The following is a 17,711-nucleotide window of genomic DNA, read 5'->3' on the forward strand; positions in this document are numbered from 1 at the left end:
ATGCTGATCTGACACTTTAATCCTGAAATGAAGTTCCCCCTTCCTGTTACAGGAAATGTTAAGAAGCATAACCCGGCCTTCTCGTGCTCTGGGGTGCAGGGGTGCAATGAACACAGGGCCTGGAGCCCCCAGCAGGGAACGCTCTCTCCTGGCTGCTGACAACCCCAAAGGCTGCCCTGGCTGCTCAGCCTTGGCAGCTCCAATCCAGAACTCCACACCAGGGCACAAATGTAACAACCAAGCCAACTCCCAACATTCGTTCAAGCCTGAAATGCAGAGTAAACAGATAAATACACTATTTATATAAATATATACAAATATATATAAATATATATACCTATAAATATATATAAATATATAAATATATATAAAACTAAGCAATTAAGACTGGGAGGCTGTGAAATCCAGCTGAAGAGAAGAGCTTCAAGTTGCTTATATAAGCACATCCAACTTGATGGAACAACTTTAACAAAATGTTACAGAGACATTGCAGCTAGACAGTTTTGAAAAGCTGCTTAACTGAGTCATCTCTGAAGCCCTGGAGAAGATAATCCAGGTCCACTACATTTTTGAGTACTACAAAGTTTACACAAGAGTGTTTAAAGATTAAAAATATTTTATTTACACTTTTCTTTATACACATTTTATACAATTTTTTTCAGCTTGAAACCCAAACAGAGCACATATGCAAGTCTGAGCACACTGTATCCATAGCAAGGGAAAATTACTTTCTGCCAAAAAAAAAAAAGAAAAAAATGCTTTTAAACAGTTAAAAAGAGGCAAATCTTAAATTATTTATATAAGTTTATAGCAGTCCTAGGGTAATCATTAAACAGGTAATCCAAATGTATATATAAGGACATATACATATAATTTCGATTTTCTATAGGAAAAGTATTTCCAATAGCTAGACACAAACACAGTACAGTTTGAAAATAACTTTTCCTGTTAACTTATCAAATACATTCTTTTCAATACAAACAATCTGATATTGTACACTGGAATTGTGGGATATTATAGTGGAATCGCAATCTCCAGCATATAATAATTTATTTTAGAAAGATCTACAAAAATAACAATATATAGGGAAAAATATTTAACATAAAAACATAATTCACTCTTCCCTTCACCTGCTCCAACACTGACATAAAAGTTAGGTGGGTCCCACTGAGGTAATAAAAGCCCCCCTAAATATAGCTAACTTTACAGTCCTACAGAGCACTTCATTTCCTAGACTTACAGTAAGATTTTTCTACCAGAGCCATAAATAAAAACCATCTGCAAATAGAAATTATTTTCCCCTAGCTACCAACTTAATATTAATCCAAAGGTATTTAAAATTGATTTTTGACAGCTATTTTTAAAAGATTACATAAATTGAACTTAGAGAAGTATAAAAAAATTAGTAGAGGGACACACAGGAAAGCTGTGCTCAAAACAAATTAGTTTTTCCGAGTTTTTCCGCCCCCTGCCATATACAACTATTTTTTATGAAGTATACCCACACAAAATTTTCAAGTTACTCACCAACTTTCAAAAAATAGAATACAGATGCAAAAGTAGTCATTAGCATTTCTTTTAAGCAGCTTTTAGTTGTTTAACAAACATGAAAATCTCCGAATCTTAGCTACAGGACACCAGCAAGCCCTGCTTAAACAGATGATGTGTTTTCCACTCAGAACAGATGTTCTTTCCCACTCTCCTTCAGTACACCCCGCCATGTGTGACAGATGCTAATTCAAGTAACTTCACCACCTATATATATATATATATTTATTAGCAGGAGAGCAGGAGGGATGTTTTCTTTGATGGCCCCAACCCTATAAACTCTTAAGCACAGGCTTAGTAACACATGTGCTTACATGTTTTTCTTTAAGTACCTTCGAGTTTTCTGTTTCTTTGTGTTGGACTATTCACATATGTGAAGTCCACACCTGAAATGCTGAAAGAATCTGGGCCAAATTCACTATTTATTTTTTTAAGAAAAAGTATATTAAAAAGGCAAAATACCTCTACAAATGCAACTACTTCTAAAAAGACTTTGATGTATGCAGGCTGACACAAACTACAAGTTTATTTTAAAGAGCTGTTAGTGTGTCCCCACAATGCTTACACCCTCCCTTTGCTAAGGAATGGACATCATGAGTTCAGCAATGGGGTTTTTCACATCAGTTTGAATTTGCACCTGCTGAATTTTATCTTTGTTTCCTGAGTGTCACGTGAAGCTTCATCCCTGACACAAGTAGGTACCATATTATGGGCATGAGGAAATGGAGCACTTGGGATTCTAAGGCAGGAGGGCCTCAAGAATCAATAGCTGCAAAGCTCAGGAAGCAGGGAAATATTCGAGTCAAACCCTCAGAGCTAGTTCTAACAGGACTGCTATCACACTGCAGGAAGTAGGGCATCCACATTTTCCAAAAGTAACATAAAAGCAGGTTGCCAGGTAGCTCACACGCTGCCACTTGGTAGCAGTGCTTTCTGAAACAGCAGGACCTCTGTAAAACCAAGGTCTGCCTTCTTCCAGCTGAATTCATGGGGAAAAAAAACACCTAAAGTTTCTTTTTGCCAGCTGATGCCTCCCCACAATGACACTACCAACACTTTGTGGCAGAAAGTGAGCTATTTTTCCTTTGTGCAGTTCTTATAAGAAAAAATCTGTCCCCTAAAACCAGACCTAGGAGCATGTGAAATGGGAACTGGCAGTATCCGGTCCCTTTACAGGAACACTGTGCTTTTTGTCCGTTATCTCATTTGAAAAGAAAATTTCTTCCTGAAGTTGGTTGCTAAATTAAGAAATGAAGCTGATACATTTTTTCTATAGATGTGAAAAAAACCTCCTAGATTGTAACTCACTATGTCCACCTGTCTAAAAAAAGGCAAGTACATTTGCTTTTCAGAGCAAGCAGTATGTTGAATTTTAAATATGTGGGGGACATTAGATTTGCTGGTATTCCATTATGGGACGGGAATAGGAGAACCTCCCCAAATTTAATAACCAAAGGTCATAACTTAGCTATTCCTTGGCAAATGAGAGGCATTTAAATGTTTTTTAAAACCCATCTTAATCTGACCATAATGCTCAAAATTTGATAGTAATAGGCAATACTTATTAGCCATCTTAGGTTTGTTCCTATTAAGGTACTAAATTATCTGGAGCTAAAAACTAGGAGCAAACATAAAAATAAATTTAAAAAAATCCCTCCAAGTAACAGTCTCAAAAGCTCCATTATAGTATAAAGGAGAAGAGAAGCTAATTTTTATATTTCAGGTCTGAAACAATGAAAGCACGGCAGATATGTAAACTGACAGAACATTCTCACATATCCCCACCACTCTAATCCCAAGCAAATTCCAACCATCCCTAATGCTGGAAAGGTTACAGCCAGCCTCTCAATGGAGACATAGCTTCAGGGAAGCTGAAACCAACAGTTCAATTATAATTTCACAGAACAATTCCTACTACAATCCTGAACAAATCTTTCAGAACTGGGCACCTGAAGATAAACATGAGCTTAAAAGCAGAGCACCAAAACCAATCTGGTTCTTCATTTTTCAAGTGTCATCACTCGCCAATGACTTTAGTGGCAGTTGCTGAGTGCACAGAGCTTCAGAAGGTGCTTAAATGCAGACTCAAAAATGTAACTTGAGACACCCCTATCCTTACCATTACTTTTAATAAAGTCTTGGCCGCGTCTCTCAGACATCTGACTCCTGAACATCAGATATGCAGAGCCAGGGCTGCTCCCCACACCGGCACTGGCCGCACATCCAGTGAATTACTCTGCTCTGTGAATGTGCCCTTGACAGCTGCCTCACATAGGATTAGCTTGCTGCCCCATTAAGAAATGAGCTGGTGACAAAAAATATAATAACAAAAGCACCAAACAAACCAACAAAAAAAACCCCAACCCCAACAAACAAACAAAAATCCCCCATCCTGTTCAGTTTTCTCTTGTGCCCCAATATTCTACGAACTATGTACAGTCAGCACACAGCCAGCACCTAGCAGAGTCAGTTTCTCTCTCCCCACGTAGGGTGGTGTACACGTCTCACAGTGAAACTGAGGTTTTAGTGTAAGCCACATTTTTTTTAAGTTAGGCTATCAAGAAAGTAAATTAGATTTCTAATTCAGTAAACTAAATTCTTATTAAAAAAGACAAATTTAGCTGCAAACTGGTTTGCATCAGAAGGCTGAATATCAATATTTGGTCCAGTCCCTTCTGGTGTAAATAACTTATCACTACAGCTATGATGGCAAACATTCCCTCTTTCTTTTAAAACATATGAAGATACTCGATTAATAAATCATTTCTAACAATAAACAAACCCTAAAAAATCTGCTGACTTGCCATATAGCTCCAAATACTCACATTTCAACCCAGAACATAATTCCTACAAAAATACAGGAACACAATATGAGAAGTTTTACACGTTCTTTTAACTTCTATTACTTGAAATTTCATTTACACAAGCAGATGTTATTTTTAACATAGAAAATTTAGGGTGATTTTGGTCCCTTTGTAAGTGCATTCTCTCGAACTCCCTGAGTACTGTACATTCCTCTTCTATCTGACTGGCAGATGCTGAATAAAGTGGTTTTGCACTGCTGCATATAAAGTAAAGTCTGTTGCTTAAAATGAAACACAGCCGCATAAGATTTTACAAAACATGCAGCTCACGTTTCAGCATCTGAACTGCACGTGAGCCTTCAGCTTCACCAGCTCTCTCCTTCGGGTTCCAGAAGTGGCTAATTTCCATCCACAAAGATAGTCCAAATGCAGTTACTGTTATTATTTATGTCTTGGCAAATAATTCTTATCAATCTACTGTCGTTTATACCTGCAAGTTAACACAATGGAATAGTCAAAGCCCTCTTGGACCAGCCATCTCTATTCAGGCATTCCAAGGTCAGCAGCCATAGTTGTGTAGGTTTTTATAAAAGAAATGGAAATTGTACTAACAAACCAATCACCTAACTCCACATTTTCCAAACACAGTAGTTCTTAACAGTTAATAATTTAATAATAATAATAATAATAATAATAATAATAATAATAATAATAATAATAATAATAATAATAATAATAATATACCACTTCAAAATGAGCACTCATATTGAAGTGTGAGTATAATAAAGTATTGACAATAAACTGTAGCATATCCAGTATCCAGTTCCAAAAATAACCATGAGTTACAGCAGTGCTGAGCATTTGCTTCTGGACATTTTCAATTACAAGGAAAAAAAGAAAACTGGGCAGCACATTGAAACCAAAAAGAAACTCAGGTAAAATGAGTTTACTTTTTAAAAAATAATTTGTAAAATAACAAATAACCAACAGTTCATTATGTAGCAACAATATAAAGAGTTTAAGGTTACTGGATCAATCAGTTTATACTAAAGATACTTTGATGCCAAATGAGGCTTCCAGTTTCACTTAAGAACTTTGAACTATTTAGCTCATGAAAGAATACCCTAAATTCAACAGATATGGCTGAATCTGTGCACTAGTTAAAATATAATATTGTAACTGCACATAAAAAGATGCATTTATATACAGTTTTTACAGTATATGCACATGTGTGTATACATTTTTTTTTCTCACCAACAAACACAACACAGACAATAGAAGGCAGCATAGAAATAGGGTTTTGAATATAAAAATGCTTTGTTTTCAATTTAGTAGAAAATGTGTAATTTGCATTTTGGCAGACTTACTGGTACAACTATACAAAATCAGGAAAAGGGTCATGCAAAAGGGTTAAAATTCTTTTCCAAAGTAAATAAGGGAAAAGAAAAACACCTAGTAGATTTGAGAGTACTTTGCAGTTAATAGGAAAAGCATCTAAAAGACAACATAAAATACAGAAATGGTTGGCTTGTTACTTTGTACCTGGTTGTACCCAAGTACAGGCGATGAGCTGTATTTTGACGCTCAATAAAAATGAAAATGACATCTTTCTTCTCTTCCTTTCACAAATATTTTGTCAATCTCAACTTATTTCAAAATCATAGTGGTATAATGGCCATTAAAGAAACAGAACACATTGTGGACATAAAATGTTACCAAAAAAAAGCAGACTCAAAAATATATTTTTTTCTCATACTTACAATTACAATTTATTAAAAAAAAACAAAACCAAAGCTTTCACAAGGTCAGACCAACTATCACCTTTTCTAATAAACTTGTAAGTATACTGCCTGTACATCCTGTTTCTCTTGAACATTTGGCCATTGTTCTTATACACAAGGACATGTCTCTGCAGGAATTCAACTGGTTTGTAATTTTTTTCAACAAATTAGTATAGCTCTTTTGTATTTGACTGGGTTGCTCATTCTGTTTTAGCTGCAACGTCTAACATGCTCCAGAACATACTCAGGGAAGTGCAGGCTGCAGACCTGTAAGCCATCCAGCTTGCACGGCATCCTTGGATATTCATCTTCTTTCCATTTGTTTTCCTCTGGATCAAAAGTGAGAATGGAATCACTGTAATGACCATTGTAACAAAGGCCTCCAAGAACCATTATCTGTTTGTCCAGAACAGCTACGCCATGACCACTCCTACCTATTGGCATAGAAGCCAATATAGTCCATTGATCGGTATCGGGGTCATAAACCTCTGTAGATGGACATCCTTGAGATTCAAAGGAAGCTCTCAGGATCACACAGACACCACCAAAGACATAAAGCTTACCATTGTAAGAAATCATTTTGTGAAAGCATCTCGCGTAATTCATTTTGCATTTGTTCTCCCAGCAGTTAGTGACCACTTGAGTTCTCCGCGTTCGCTGCTCTACCGTCCCTTCTTTACTGGGATCAAATACACACACTTGCTTAGAAGTTGAAGATGATGTAATTCCACCAGTGATATACAACTTGTTGCCAAGCACAGTCCCTTCATGTCCGTACTTATTGACTGGATAGGGATCCACAAATTCCCATTTATCTTCAGTAATATCATACCGTTCAGTGGAGTAGAACGTTTCATCCCTGGTTCTGCCAGCCACTGCATAAACATACCTGCCAATCACTCCGACAGCAAACTCGGAACGAGGCACGGACATGTCTGCCATTCGTAACCAAGTGTTCTGTCTTGGGTCATATCTGAACACTTTGGATGAAGCATGGAACTCACCATCTGGCCCCAGTTCTTCCCCACCTAATAAGAACACGAAGTTATTTACAATGGCAAGGCAGTCTGGTCGTAAAGGTACTTGAGGACCCTCTAGTTCCCACCAGACCCTCGGTTTGTGCAAGAGAAGAATTTTACTGTTTACCATACTGTGTCCTATCATTCCTCTAAACACTGCAGTCTGGGGTTTGGCAGAACGAATTTTGTTCGATTTCATTTCCATCAAAGGCTGCTGGTGAACGCTATGAAAATAATTCATGGCTTGGTCAACCTCATGTCGCAGCTGCCGGGAGTACCGATAAAACTCTGATGTTTTTACCTATGAATACATTTAAAAGATATTAAAATTCTGACCAAGAGAAACAATCCAGAAAACCTAAATCACTATATGTCATTAGAAGATTATTTTACTTTGTTTCATTCAAGCAATCTTGAGAGCGATTGCATTTATGCATGAAGGTTTAAACTGATGTGTTGTTATGCAAAATCCAGAAGGCAATTTAGTGATTAAGAGCAGTGACTAACATTTTCAGCAGAATAATCACACGCAGAATTTATGCTGGAATTAGGCACAACTGAAATCCCCAAGTCAAAGAATCATTACTCCTTCTCCTGAAAACAGCTTCTGTTCATCTTCTGCTTAATCGATAAAGTACCCAAATTAAAAATTCCATATTTTCCTGGGTTTCAAAGACATCTACACGTGCATTCTGTGGTTACCAAGGTCTACTCTAGTCTGTTTTTTTTCTGAATTCCCATAAATTAAGCCTGAGCTCTCAAACGCTAGGCTCTGCTCACAGGGCTATTTAATTGCCATGGGGTGGGAAGGGAAGGTACCCAACTCCTTCCTTCAGAATACGTGCTTGCACCAAGCACTCATCATGACGGCGACCTGACGGTTTCCCCTCCGTGAGTCTCCACGTTAACACACGCCTTGAACACAAGAAGGAAACATTTCCACCTATAATCCTTTGGTTGTGCAATTTTTTTGGCAAATTGCAGAGGTAGGTTTGAACTGCCACTTCCCAGGTGAGAGTTACACTCTAAAAGCCATCGTTGCTCAGTTTTATTGGAGTTGCAGGCACAGGGGAAAATAAGAATTCCTTCTGGGACCCTTCCTACTATCTAAGCCAATTCAAGTGCCTGAGGCTGGTCCCGAGACCATTCCAAAACACATTCCTGTCTTGAACATTTTAATTAATCTAGCTCAAGGCAGTCCTCAGCTCTCCAAGGGAATCTCTTCAGAGGCCTCACTCTTCCTGTACAGTCTGGTGTAACACAGCATTCTGAATCACACTTCCAAAACAAATCAAAACCTGCTAGTTGTTGCCAAATCCACAAACCCTCCGTCAGATTTGATCCTAAATCCCAGCTTCTTTCACATAAAATTGGATCGCTTTCAAATAGTCTAAAAGCCTTTAGTATCCACTAGCCTCAAATAAGAAGCAATGCTTTGAAAAAAAAATCAGAGGCCACTCTGAAATTTCAAGTGATCACAAGCTAACACCAGGAGCTGCTATTTTTAAGAATCTTTTACCCCACCTCCTCCTATCCTGTCCCAAAGAACAATGCCTCAGGGATGGCGGTATGAATTTTGACATATATGGAGAGCAATTTGGAAATTAATGTTCTTTATACCTTGTGAATAAATTAGCTGCTTGTTCCATAAACACATACCATTAAAATTATGTCAGCCATCTGGTAATCATATCTTCCTTGTGTAGTAATTAAGACATTCTGCTGTCAAAGAATGATTGTTTAAAAAAATCTTTTGAACTACTATTATTGAACACAATTTGCACAGTTTTTGAGACAGTTTGAAGCACCAGATTTCAAAAAGAAAGCCGAATATCAACCTACTATTGTAAAGCAATGCATTGCTCAAGAGTTACGGTGACTTGATGTTTTTATTTACACTTTTTCTTTCCTCCACTTTTATTCTGACAAGTTCAACTTATCTTTGTTTGAAAAAAAGGAGGATGGTCACATGCAGATCATATATATTATTCTTGAAGCAATGTCCAGCCTCTTTCTACTGTATTTACCAGAAGTGATTTTGGAGCAAAAAGGTCTGCTCACGTATGGTACTTAGAGAAAACCTACAGTAAGCCCAACTCTTCTGGGAACAACAGCTCCATTTTCTTGTTGCAAATAAGTAATATATCATACAAAGACAGATTTGCTCATATGGTATTTGGTAGAATAAACCACATACCTTGCCTGACTGAAAAGACTGAACATAAATTACAGAAAATATGCTGGCAGGGAGAACCACAGCACAGAAAAATGGTAACATATAAAGGTTAAAAAATGAAAAGGAAGTTAAAATAACAAAGAATCGTGGTTGTCTACTTTATCCTTAAAAGGAACTTTCAAATTGTAAACCAGCAGGACTACTTCAGGTATTCCCAAACTGGAGCTATCCTCTTTGGAGTTAAATAAAAATATAAATTATCTTTCTTCCACCTATATGCAGTTCAGGTTTTCTTGGACAATTATGGAAGACAACAGGGTCAACACGCTTACAATGTGAAGCATATCAGTAAAGCCTGGCAGAGATGGAAATTTTTTTTCCTTTCTCCCTCAGCATTTACAACTCTGTTATTAGAGCTAGAAACTGGAATGCCAGCCAGAAACTGAAATTAAAATAAGCCTACAACCTCATCACTGTACTCCTCCACACAGCCTAAAACTCACGCCATGACAGCATGCCAAAGGGAACAAGGAGGATCTCTAATTCCAGAGAGAGACCCTCAAGACCAGGGAATCAATCTATTAGTTTACTACTGCTTATCTTGACAAAGGCACTCATGTCAAAGCACAGCCTCAAGCTCTTACCTTACATGAAAAAGACATGGAGCAAATGCAACTCCCAGTTATTAACACCCCTCTGTGACTGAGGTTCACGGGGAAGCTTCGACAAGCACGACTTTGAAGAGCTGAACATGAAAATACACAAGCACTAGCAATCCTTACAATATGCAGAAAAAAAAAAAATCCCACAAAACAAGAGTGATCGACTGCCTCACTTCTGGTAAGAAAAGGTAACTGGAGCATTCCTAGACTTGGCTGTCAAGGAAAAAATCCCTGTTTTTTGCCATCCACCTTTCACCAGCATAACCTCTGCCACACAGGAGCAGTACCTCTCGCGAGGCTCAAATGATGAATGTTAGGATATGCCTATAGGAAAGCACAGACTGCTCCCACTTGCTTAGTGTGAATGAAAACAAAGCAAATGTAGGCCATTTGACCCACTTCCAGTCACACATTATGAAATGTTCCAGAAATATTTGAAAGCCCTGTTCAGCCCCTAGTAAGAAAAACCCTCCTCCTACACTTTCAAGTAATTTTACAGTAATATTCATTACTTGTGTATATAATCAAAAAAGAGAAGCATTAAAATTTAGGTGGTTTGGTATTTAAAACAACTGTAAGTTGTGAATGTCAGCAGATGAAGGCCCGTGGCCTTTTGCAGGAACTTCTGTCTAAAACATGCAGAAGGAAAGCCTTCAGTTTTCAAAAGTAGGCTTGGCCACTACCTGTAAGTAGCAACAAGAAGTTGATCAGCAAATATCAAAGTGCTTATCAACAGACCAATTTTCCTGTTCAGTTCAAATGGAGAAGCTCTGGAAGGAATTTGTCCGTAATAAACAACACTCAAACAGAACACAGGGATTTCAGCAGAACAGGTGGAAATGTACAGCAATTGTGAGGAACCCTGAAGTAAAACAAATGTGCACTCCTAAAGAGTATATCATCAACTCTGAATTTATAAAAATACATAAATGCTTCAAAGCATTTTTGAAGTTTTTCTTTAAACTGTTCTGTTATCTTGCTGAAGAGTGTCAAAGGCAATTTAAGTTGGACCTCCTTATCAACTCCAGTCATACTGTCAAAAAAGGAATTCAATCCAAGCGCTAAAGCTTTGCTCATGTGATTTTCTTCACATTCTTTACATTCTTTCAAATTCTTTCTTTAAATTTCTGGAGAAAACCCTCTTAAAGAGGTTATGCTGGGACACAGCCTAATGTAAGAGTTTCCACAAGATCTCCAGAGATGGAGAATGGGAACTATCTCAGTGTATAGTGGTTCACAGTCAGTCTTTCAGCTACACAGACTGAGAACAGGATAAGCAAAATCAAATGTGTTATTCCATAATAAAAGATGTAAAAATAATTAAAAACATCCATCCCTCTACTTGCCCCATGGGGCATCCCTCCAGTTGCAGTAAATTTGAGCTTTAATGCATTTCCTCTTCTTCATTTGAAACCAGTGAAACACTCCATAAAAAGTGCTGGCTTTCCAAGTTAATCCAGTGATTAATCACTGCCTATTTTTCTGCTGTATTGAATGCATGCTTTTCTAGTTGGAGCAGCTATGGAAGTCTGCGAATCCTCCATTTACATTGTAGGAAGAAGTAAAACAAAAAATTAAGCCATTACTTTCTAATTTGAAAAGTTATCTCCACAAAAGATCAGCTGTGTCCCACATTATGTTCATCAACTTTCCCCTCCCCAAAACCAATTATGCAAATTAATCAGCTGCAGGAAGAGCAATGAAATGCAAGGTAAGTGTTCTGTAACACGTTTGACTTCAGTATACAGACTTTAAAAAAAAAATTCCTCATACAACCATTTACAGTTACTGCTGTATTTGTGTTCTTGTTACTCAGGTTTATAAGAAAAAGCTTTAAAAATCAGAAAGAAAAGCTTCTTTTGAACTGCCCAAACTAAACAGCTATTATTTGTGCAATGGTAACTAAATTTTAGTATGTTATTATATGGGGTGGCTGTTAATTTGCTTCCTTCTGTAGAACTGGTAAAAAACCTGCCAAGACAAACAAAAACAAAAGCACAGAAAAATCTCAATGGCTCATAATGTCACTTTATCATCTCTAGTCATGTAAACAGAGAATTGTTTTAAAGATTCCAACTTATTGTGCTTATGTTTTCTAAGCCTGCCAATTGTGAATGTGTGATGCAGCTCAAACTCAGCTGCCAGGAGTCCAGAAGCAATGCTCCACCTTTCCAATCACAATGATGGCATCTCTATCACCCTTCTAAAGACCAAATTCTTACTTGAAACAAAACTCCAGACTTATTTTACTAGAGATTAACCTGAATCAAAACTGAAGATCCATCACCTCCACTAACAAGGATCCTTATTATTTTCACATCTACTTATCTCTGGCCATATTCTAATCACAATTATAAGCTGGTGTGAGAACTGCTCAGTACCAGTGAAGGGCTTTGAAGGGCTATTCTGAAAGAACAGAAATCACTTAAGTGTTTTCAGCCTAACCAGAGAAAGGCACAGCCTCTGTGCATCAAGGACAGTGCCCTCAAATTGATTACTCAGCTGTTCCTTTTTAAAAGCTGGAAAGAGAAATTGTCAAAATCAAGCTGGAGTCTAACTCAATCTAACCTCTGAAATCAGAGTGGAGTCAACAATCCATATGCCACAATTAAGAAGCTCTGCACAGAACAAATACTGCTAGCAAACCTGTTCACATCAACAGTGATCTTAACACCCAAAAATATTGAGCACCTATTTACAATAAGAGGGGCCCCTAACTTCACCCACACTTCTTATTCTATGCTTTAGCAAACAAAGTTGAGTAGATACATATGTACTACTAGAAATGGAGGTGAATGGGAAAAAAAATCCAACCCATTTATGAAAGGTAAAGTCACAGTAACATAAAACTTCAATGACATCTTCTCAAAATTACTATTTTCTAGGAACAGGACAGCAGATATTCAAAGATAATGTGCTATTCATCCTACCTCTACAGCAGAAGCTGATGAACCTAGTGATTAGTAAATTTTTGATTTAAGCTAGCAATTAATAAGCATGAGCTAGTCATAATAAACCTTACAGAATGGACATAAAAAATCTCTGGGTTTTAAGGACAGAAATTTTGAAGTAACATTTCAATTTGAGTAGTAGACAGAAACTAAATGGAGTTTAACAGTATACTTCAGGGAAATCATGACATGGTTTCCTCCAGTAACATGGAGATTAACTCAGAGATCCAGGTGAAAGGCACTCCTATCTCCAAACTTCCTCAAGACTTACAGAGCCATGGATATGTTTAGTAAAGACAGGAAAGCACAACATGGATAGTGAAACTTGTGCTTTTCCCCAAACACTTTGCCTTTACTTTCTAACTATTCCCTATATCCTTACTTGATTTGTATTTCCATTTTTTCCCCATACACCTGCATGTACTTTAAGGGCTGAGGAAAAGGAGCACCTACTCATAGTTCAGAAGCCATTTTTCCAGGACATTTTGTGGTAAACAAACATGCTGTACCTTCACTTGTGCACTCTAAATGCACATCAGCCTCCAGGTATTAATCTAGACTCACTGATTTAATTTTGAAGTTGTACATCTCTCCAAAAAAAATGATGTGAGGGACAGAATGGTTTAAGAGGACAAAAGTATCCTTACCACTACTTGCAAAGGTAAGTTATATAAGCTATTTATTTCCTACAGTGACAGGCATCTGAGAAATGTGTATTAGAAAGATTACACAAAAGTAAGTAACAAGTCAGCCGTGTACAGCAAATACAGAGTTTGGTGAACTGGAAGAGTCAACCTCAGACTGTATTTGGTACATGCATGCATTTACTATGAGCTGGCTTCAGGAAAAGGGTGGATTCTGTTTGTGGATCTCCAAAAAAGGGAGTTTTACCACTATTTCCCCATTTTACACAGAGAAGAAAGAGGCTCTCCCTGAGTTACTGCCAGAACAGTGAACAGACATGCTCTTTTATTAAAAAAATAAAGTGTTCTATATTCTGATGCTGGCTCCAACTGCAGTTGTCCTTTGTCACTTGTCCTGCTGGATAACTTCATACTCTCCAAGCCAGGGTAGAACACAAACGCATTGCTAGCTGCAGTAACAAATGACATAATTAGCTCTGCTTCCCTCTGCTGAGCTGCCTCACTCCATAATCTGCACTGGCTTTTCTCTGCTCCCACATACAATCAACAGAGAGGGTATTGGCAGACAAAGCTTTTACATGCAGGTACATAACCTGGCATCTGCAAACAACTGCTCTCCTGAAGTTGCACCTATTGGGCCATTTGGTAGCTGTCAAGATAAAACATGAGAAGCACTGTATGCAGGATTTATACCAATGATATCAGAATCAACTCCAGAAGTTATACCCAAATATAATGCTGAAGACCAACATACACTTTCACTTGCATTTATAGAAATGTAACTGAAGACAGCTTGATGCTTGAGCTTCCATCCCCAAAACTCATACTGCTGAAGCAGACTCACACAAATCCTGCCTTATTAGATTAACCTCAAAAAATATGTTGTGAATTCTGTAGGTTTTATTACTGAAGAGCTTAAATGATGTAATAATATGGTAGAAGTGCTATTTAAAGCAAGACACTACACAGTATCCTGCAGAGTTCAGCTCCTACTAGTCAAAAATGTTTTAACCCAATATAAACATTACATTAGTGTTCTAAAATATGTTTAGGTATTTATTTTATTTATGTCTATAATCCAATATAGCATCATAAATATATTTTATGTATTATTACTTCCTATACTCAATTCACACACACAGAAAAAACCCAAAATATAAACCCAAAATATAAAAAAACCCAAAATATGAAAAAACCCAAAATATAAAAATTCACTAATCTGAAATACAAGAATTACTGCTTAGATGATGCAGTGGCCCTTAAAACCATTAAACCTGCTTAGATGATCCAGTGGCCCTTAAAACCAATACAACTGTGTCTGTATATTCACTAGATACTAAATTAAAAATAAATGGAAAAATAATTTGTAAGAAGCACAACAAAAACATGGGGTCTGAATTCCTATTAATTGCCTAGGAGGTGAACAATACAGAAATTGAAGTTGTATCTTATAACACAAAATTAACATTGTTAAAACAGCAGAGATCAAGGAATTCCTAACCTGAACACTGTTACTGGCCTGTAAGAGAACTGCTTACAAAGTACTGTAATGCTCTACTGTTAATAAATATTCAGAGATTCTGAAGAACTAGGATACCATTTTTTGTCTCTTCTTCAACAGAAGAGTAGAAAAGGCAAGTTCTCGTTTGACTCGTACTACACTCAATGAAAGTTAACTATAAGATCACCTGTTACAAAGAGTCCTCTGATATTTAAAGTAAATAATTACATTTGACACCATCAATAATTTTTGATTGTATTATATTTTGTGTACAACCAAGTGTATGCATAACTTTGCAGGATCAGGGCTTACTTCTAACTGCTGTGTAATAGCACAAGCACTGAAGATACAACAACAGCAATACTCTGCAGATTTAAGAGAAGATGCTGCTTTTCATTTGTAAATAAATCTGCCCTGTACTTAAGCCACATAAGATCTGCAGTCACTATTTTTGATTATATTGATAACAATCATCATGACGTACACCCTACATTATTATGTGCAGGTCTAAAGGCTCTGGAAAGCAAGAAGCAACTTGTGGAAAACAGTTAAGAACGTTTGAAATCAAACTAGACACAAGTGACCTTATTTCAAAAGGTCTTCTCCATATTAAGTCACACATAAACATGTACTGCAAACATACCTGTTCTCCAGCCACTGTAGTATTATTGTCTAATAACCAAAGACAACACTTCTAGATGTTCGCCTTCTATGCTTTTCTTTATTAGAAAAATAAATGCTATAATTTTGTTCCTTTGCATAGCTTCCGGAATCTTACCTATTTAATGGCATGCTGCCCTAGCTAAATGATGAATCCTGCCTACTGCTTTTCAAATGCACCAACCTTCTCAAACACACTGGATGGTGTCATCAAACAAAACCTGATGTTCTGAATGATGGTGTCCGTATGTCTCCAGCGTCTTCTATCATGGCGCAGCCAGGCCTGAACAGCTTCATACAGCTCTATCTCTGGAAACCTGCTCAGATGATCATTATCCAAGTAAGACATGAGCTTCTCAAAGCTCAGATATGAAAGAAAGTCAGGTCTGGACATGAGCGGCACAAAATTCTCTAGCAGAAAGGAATCCAGTTTTTCCCTGACTCCTTCGATGTTTACACCAAAATCATCCAGAAGTCTCATAATTTCTGCACAGTTTTCTAAGCAGATTTTAGCTAAGAGAAAAGAGCAGCAAAACTTTACCACCTCTATAAGCTGGACATACATGGCAGCCTGAAGGATTTCATGAACAGTGTTCATACTCAGTTCAATAGTTCCATAGTACATGAATTGGAGGACATGACTGAAGCCTGTAGCTGTCAGACCTTTCAAATGGATTTTGTCCTGATCTCGTTCTCGCATGTCTGCTGTGAACATAATCCTGAAGTAATCACTCTGGGTGGCAAGCAGAGCTTTATGGGCCTGAAACTGGTGGTCTTCAATGACAAGTGTGACATCAAGAAGCAATCCCTCCTCATACAGTGCTCTGAATCCTGCAGAGACACTGGTGTCATGGATGGAGGAGCTAAACCCTTCCACGTCCCCTGCCATGAATCACCTGGGGGGAAGAAAGAAAATAAATAAAAATAAAAATAAATCATAATTTCTAGTAACATATTACAAGCTCTTCCTGACCAGATAAATCCTAACTGACATTGCTTTGATTAGGACTTAAAAGTCTTCATCATTCTTTCTGTTCTGTCTCCCGCTGAAAAATCAACTTAGGAAATAACTTAAAATACAAACTTTAAATATTTCTCCCCAAAACAGATATTCTCATTTTAAATACAGGGTAATGAACAAAAATAACTATGCAATACTGCCAAAATGATTCCTTACTCCGAGTTAATTCATGGTCATATAATGAACTAGAAGGTTGTCATGGTTTTTTTCCTCTCCCCTGTCAATCTTTCTTATGAATTTATCTCAGGGGAGCAATAAAACACCCACTCTTGGATATCAAAGGTCTCAAAAAAAAGGAAGCCAAACTTCCTTAACTTCAGAAACAAGTTTCAGTAGATCTGTACATGGTATGATCTTAAAAAAAACCCCAACATTTATTATGCTCTAAAATCTATGTCAATTTACTCAAAAGTTATTTGTAGGAAAATGAACATTTTCACAGATACTATTTGAGATTCTGTGCTTCACTTCTGTAAAAACACAGTCCCATCATGTTCCCCCCCATTTCTTACTATAGTGATTAATATTAAGTTATGAGATCAATGAAGTGCAAAATACTAAGGCAACAAGAAGCACTGACAAGAATAGGTCACAAAAAATAATATTCTGTATAGTGGGCTTACTGAAGCTTAATTGCTCATTAAGCATTTGCAGATATAACATTACTTATATTCAAGCTATAATTAAACTGCAAATAAACAAAAAAATTAAGAGTAGCAGGATCCTACCCTGTTAAAGACAATTCAATAATCAAGATAAAAACCTATTCAAAATCCAGAAACTTCTCAAAGCGTTGCTCAACTTCTTTGGGTTTAGGTAGGATGAGGGTGCACAGCGCAGCTTGAACCAATTAACAACTCATCAAAGCACCACAGCACCCTGCATCCTCCTTCTGTCACATCCCAGGACCTGAGCTCCTGCTGCCTACTTTGAGCCATTTCTGG

General features: G+C 37.2%; 1 protein-coding gene across 7 annotated transcripts in view; it reads right to left on the reverse strand.

Annotated features, from left to right (window-relative positions):
• Positions 1–598: 598 nt before the first annotated feature.
• KLHL15 (kelch like family member 15) overlaps positions 599–17,711 on the reverse strand; it is a 28,693-nt gene continuing 11,580 nt past the window's right edge. For 4 of the 7 annotated variants that reach the window (XM_038127870.1, XM_038127921.1, XM_038127914.1 and 1 more), the window contains 2 exons: positions 15,931–16,642; positions 6,344–7,453 (listed from right to left, as the gene is read on the reverse strand). In XM_038127870.1, coding sequence (XP_037983798.1) covers positions 6,344–7,453; positions 15,931–16,635 — 1,815 coding nt within the window. In that variant the 5' untranslated portion in view covers positions 16,636–16,642. Of the gene's footprint in view, positions 7,454–15,930; positions 16,643–17,711 lie in introns of all 7 variants that reach the window. The other 3 variants (XM_038127892.1, XM_038127880.1, XM_038127860.1) reach the window with 2 other exon arrangements.

The sequence above is a fragment of the Motacilla alba genome, chromosome 1, assembly GCF_015832195.1.
Source record: "Motacilla alba alba isolate MOTALB_02 chromosome 1, Motacilla_alba_V1.0_pri, whole genome shotgun sequence".
Lineage (NCBI taxonomy): Eukaryota > Metazoa > Chordata > Aves > Passeriformes > Motacillidae > Motacilla > Motacilla alba.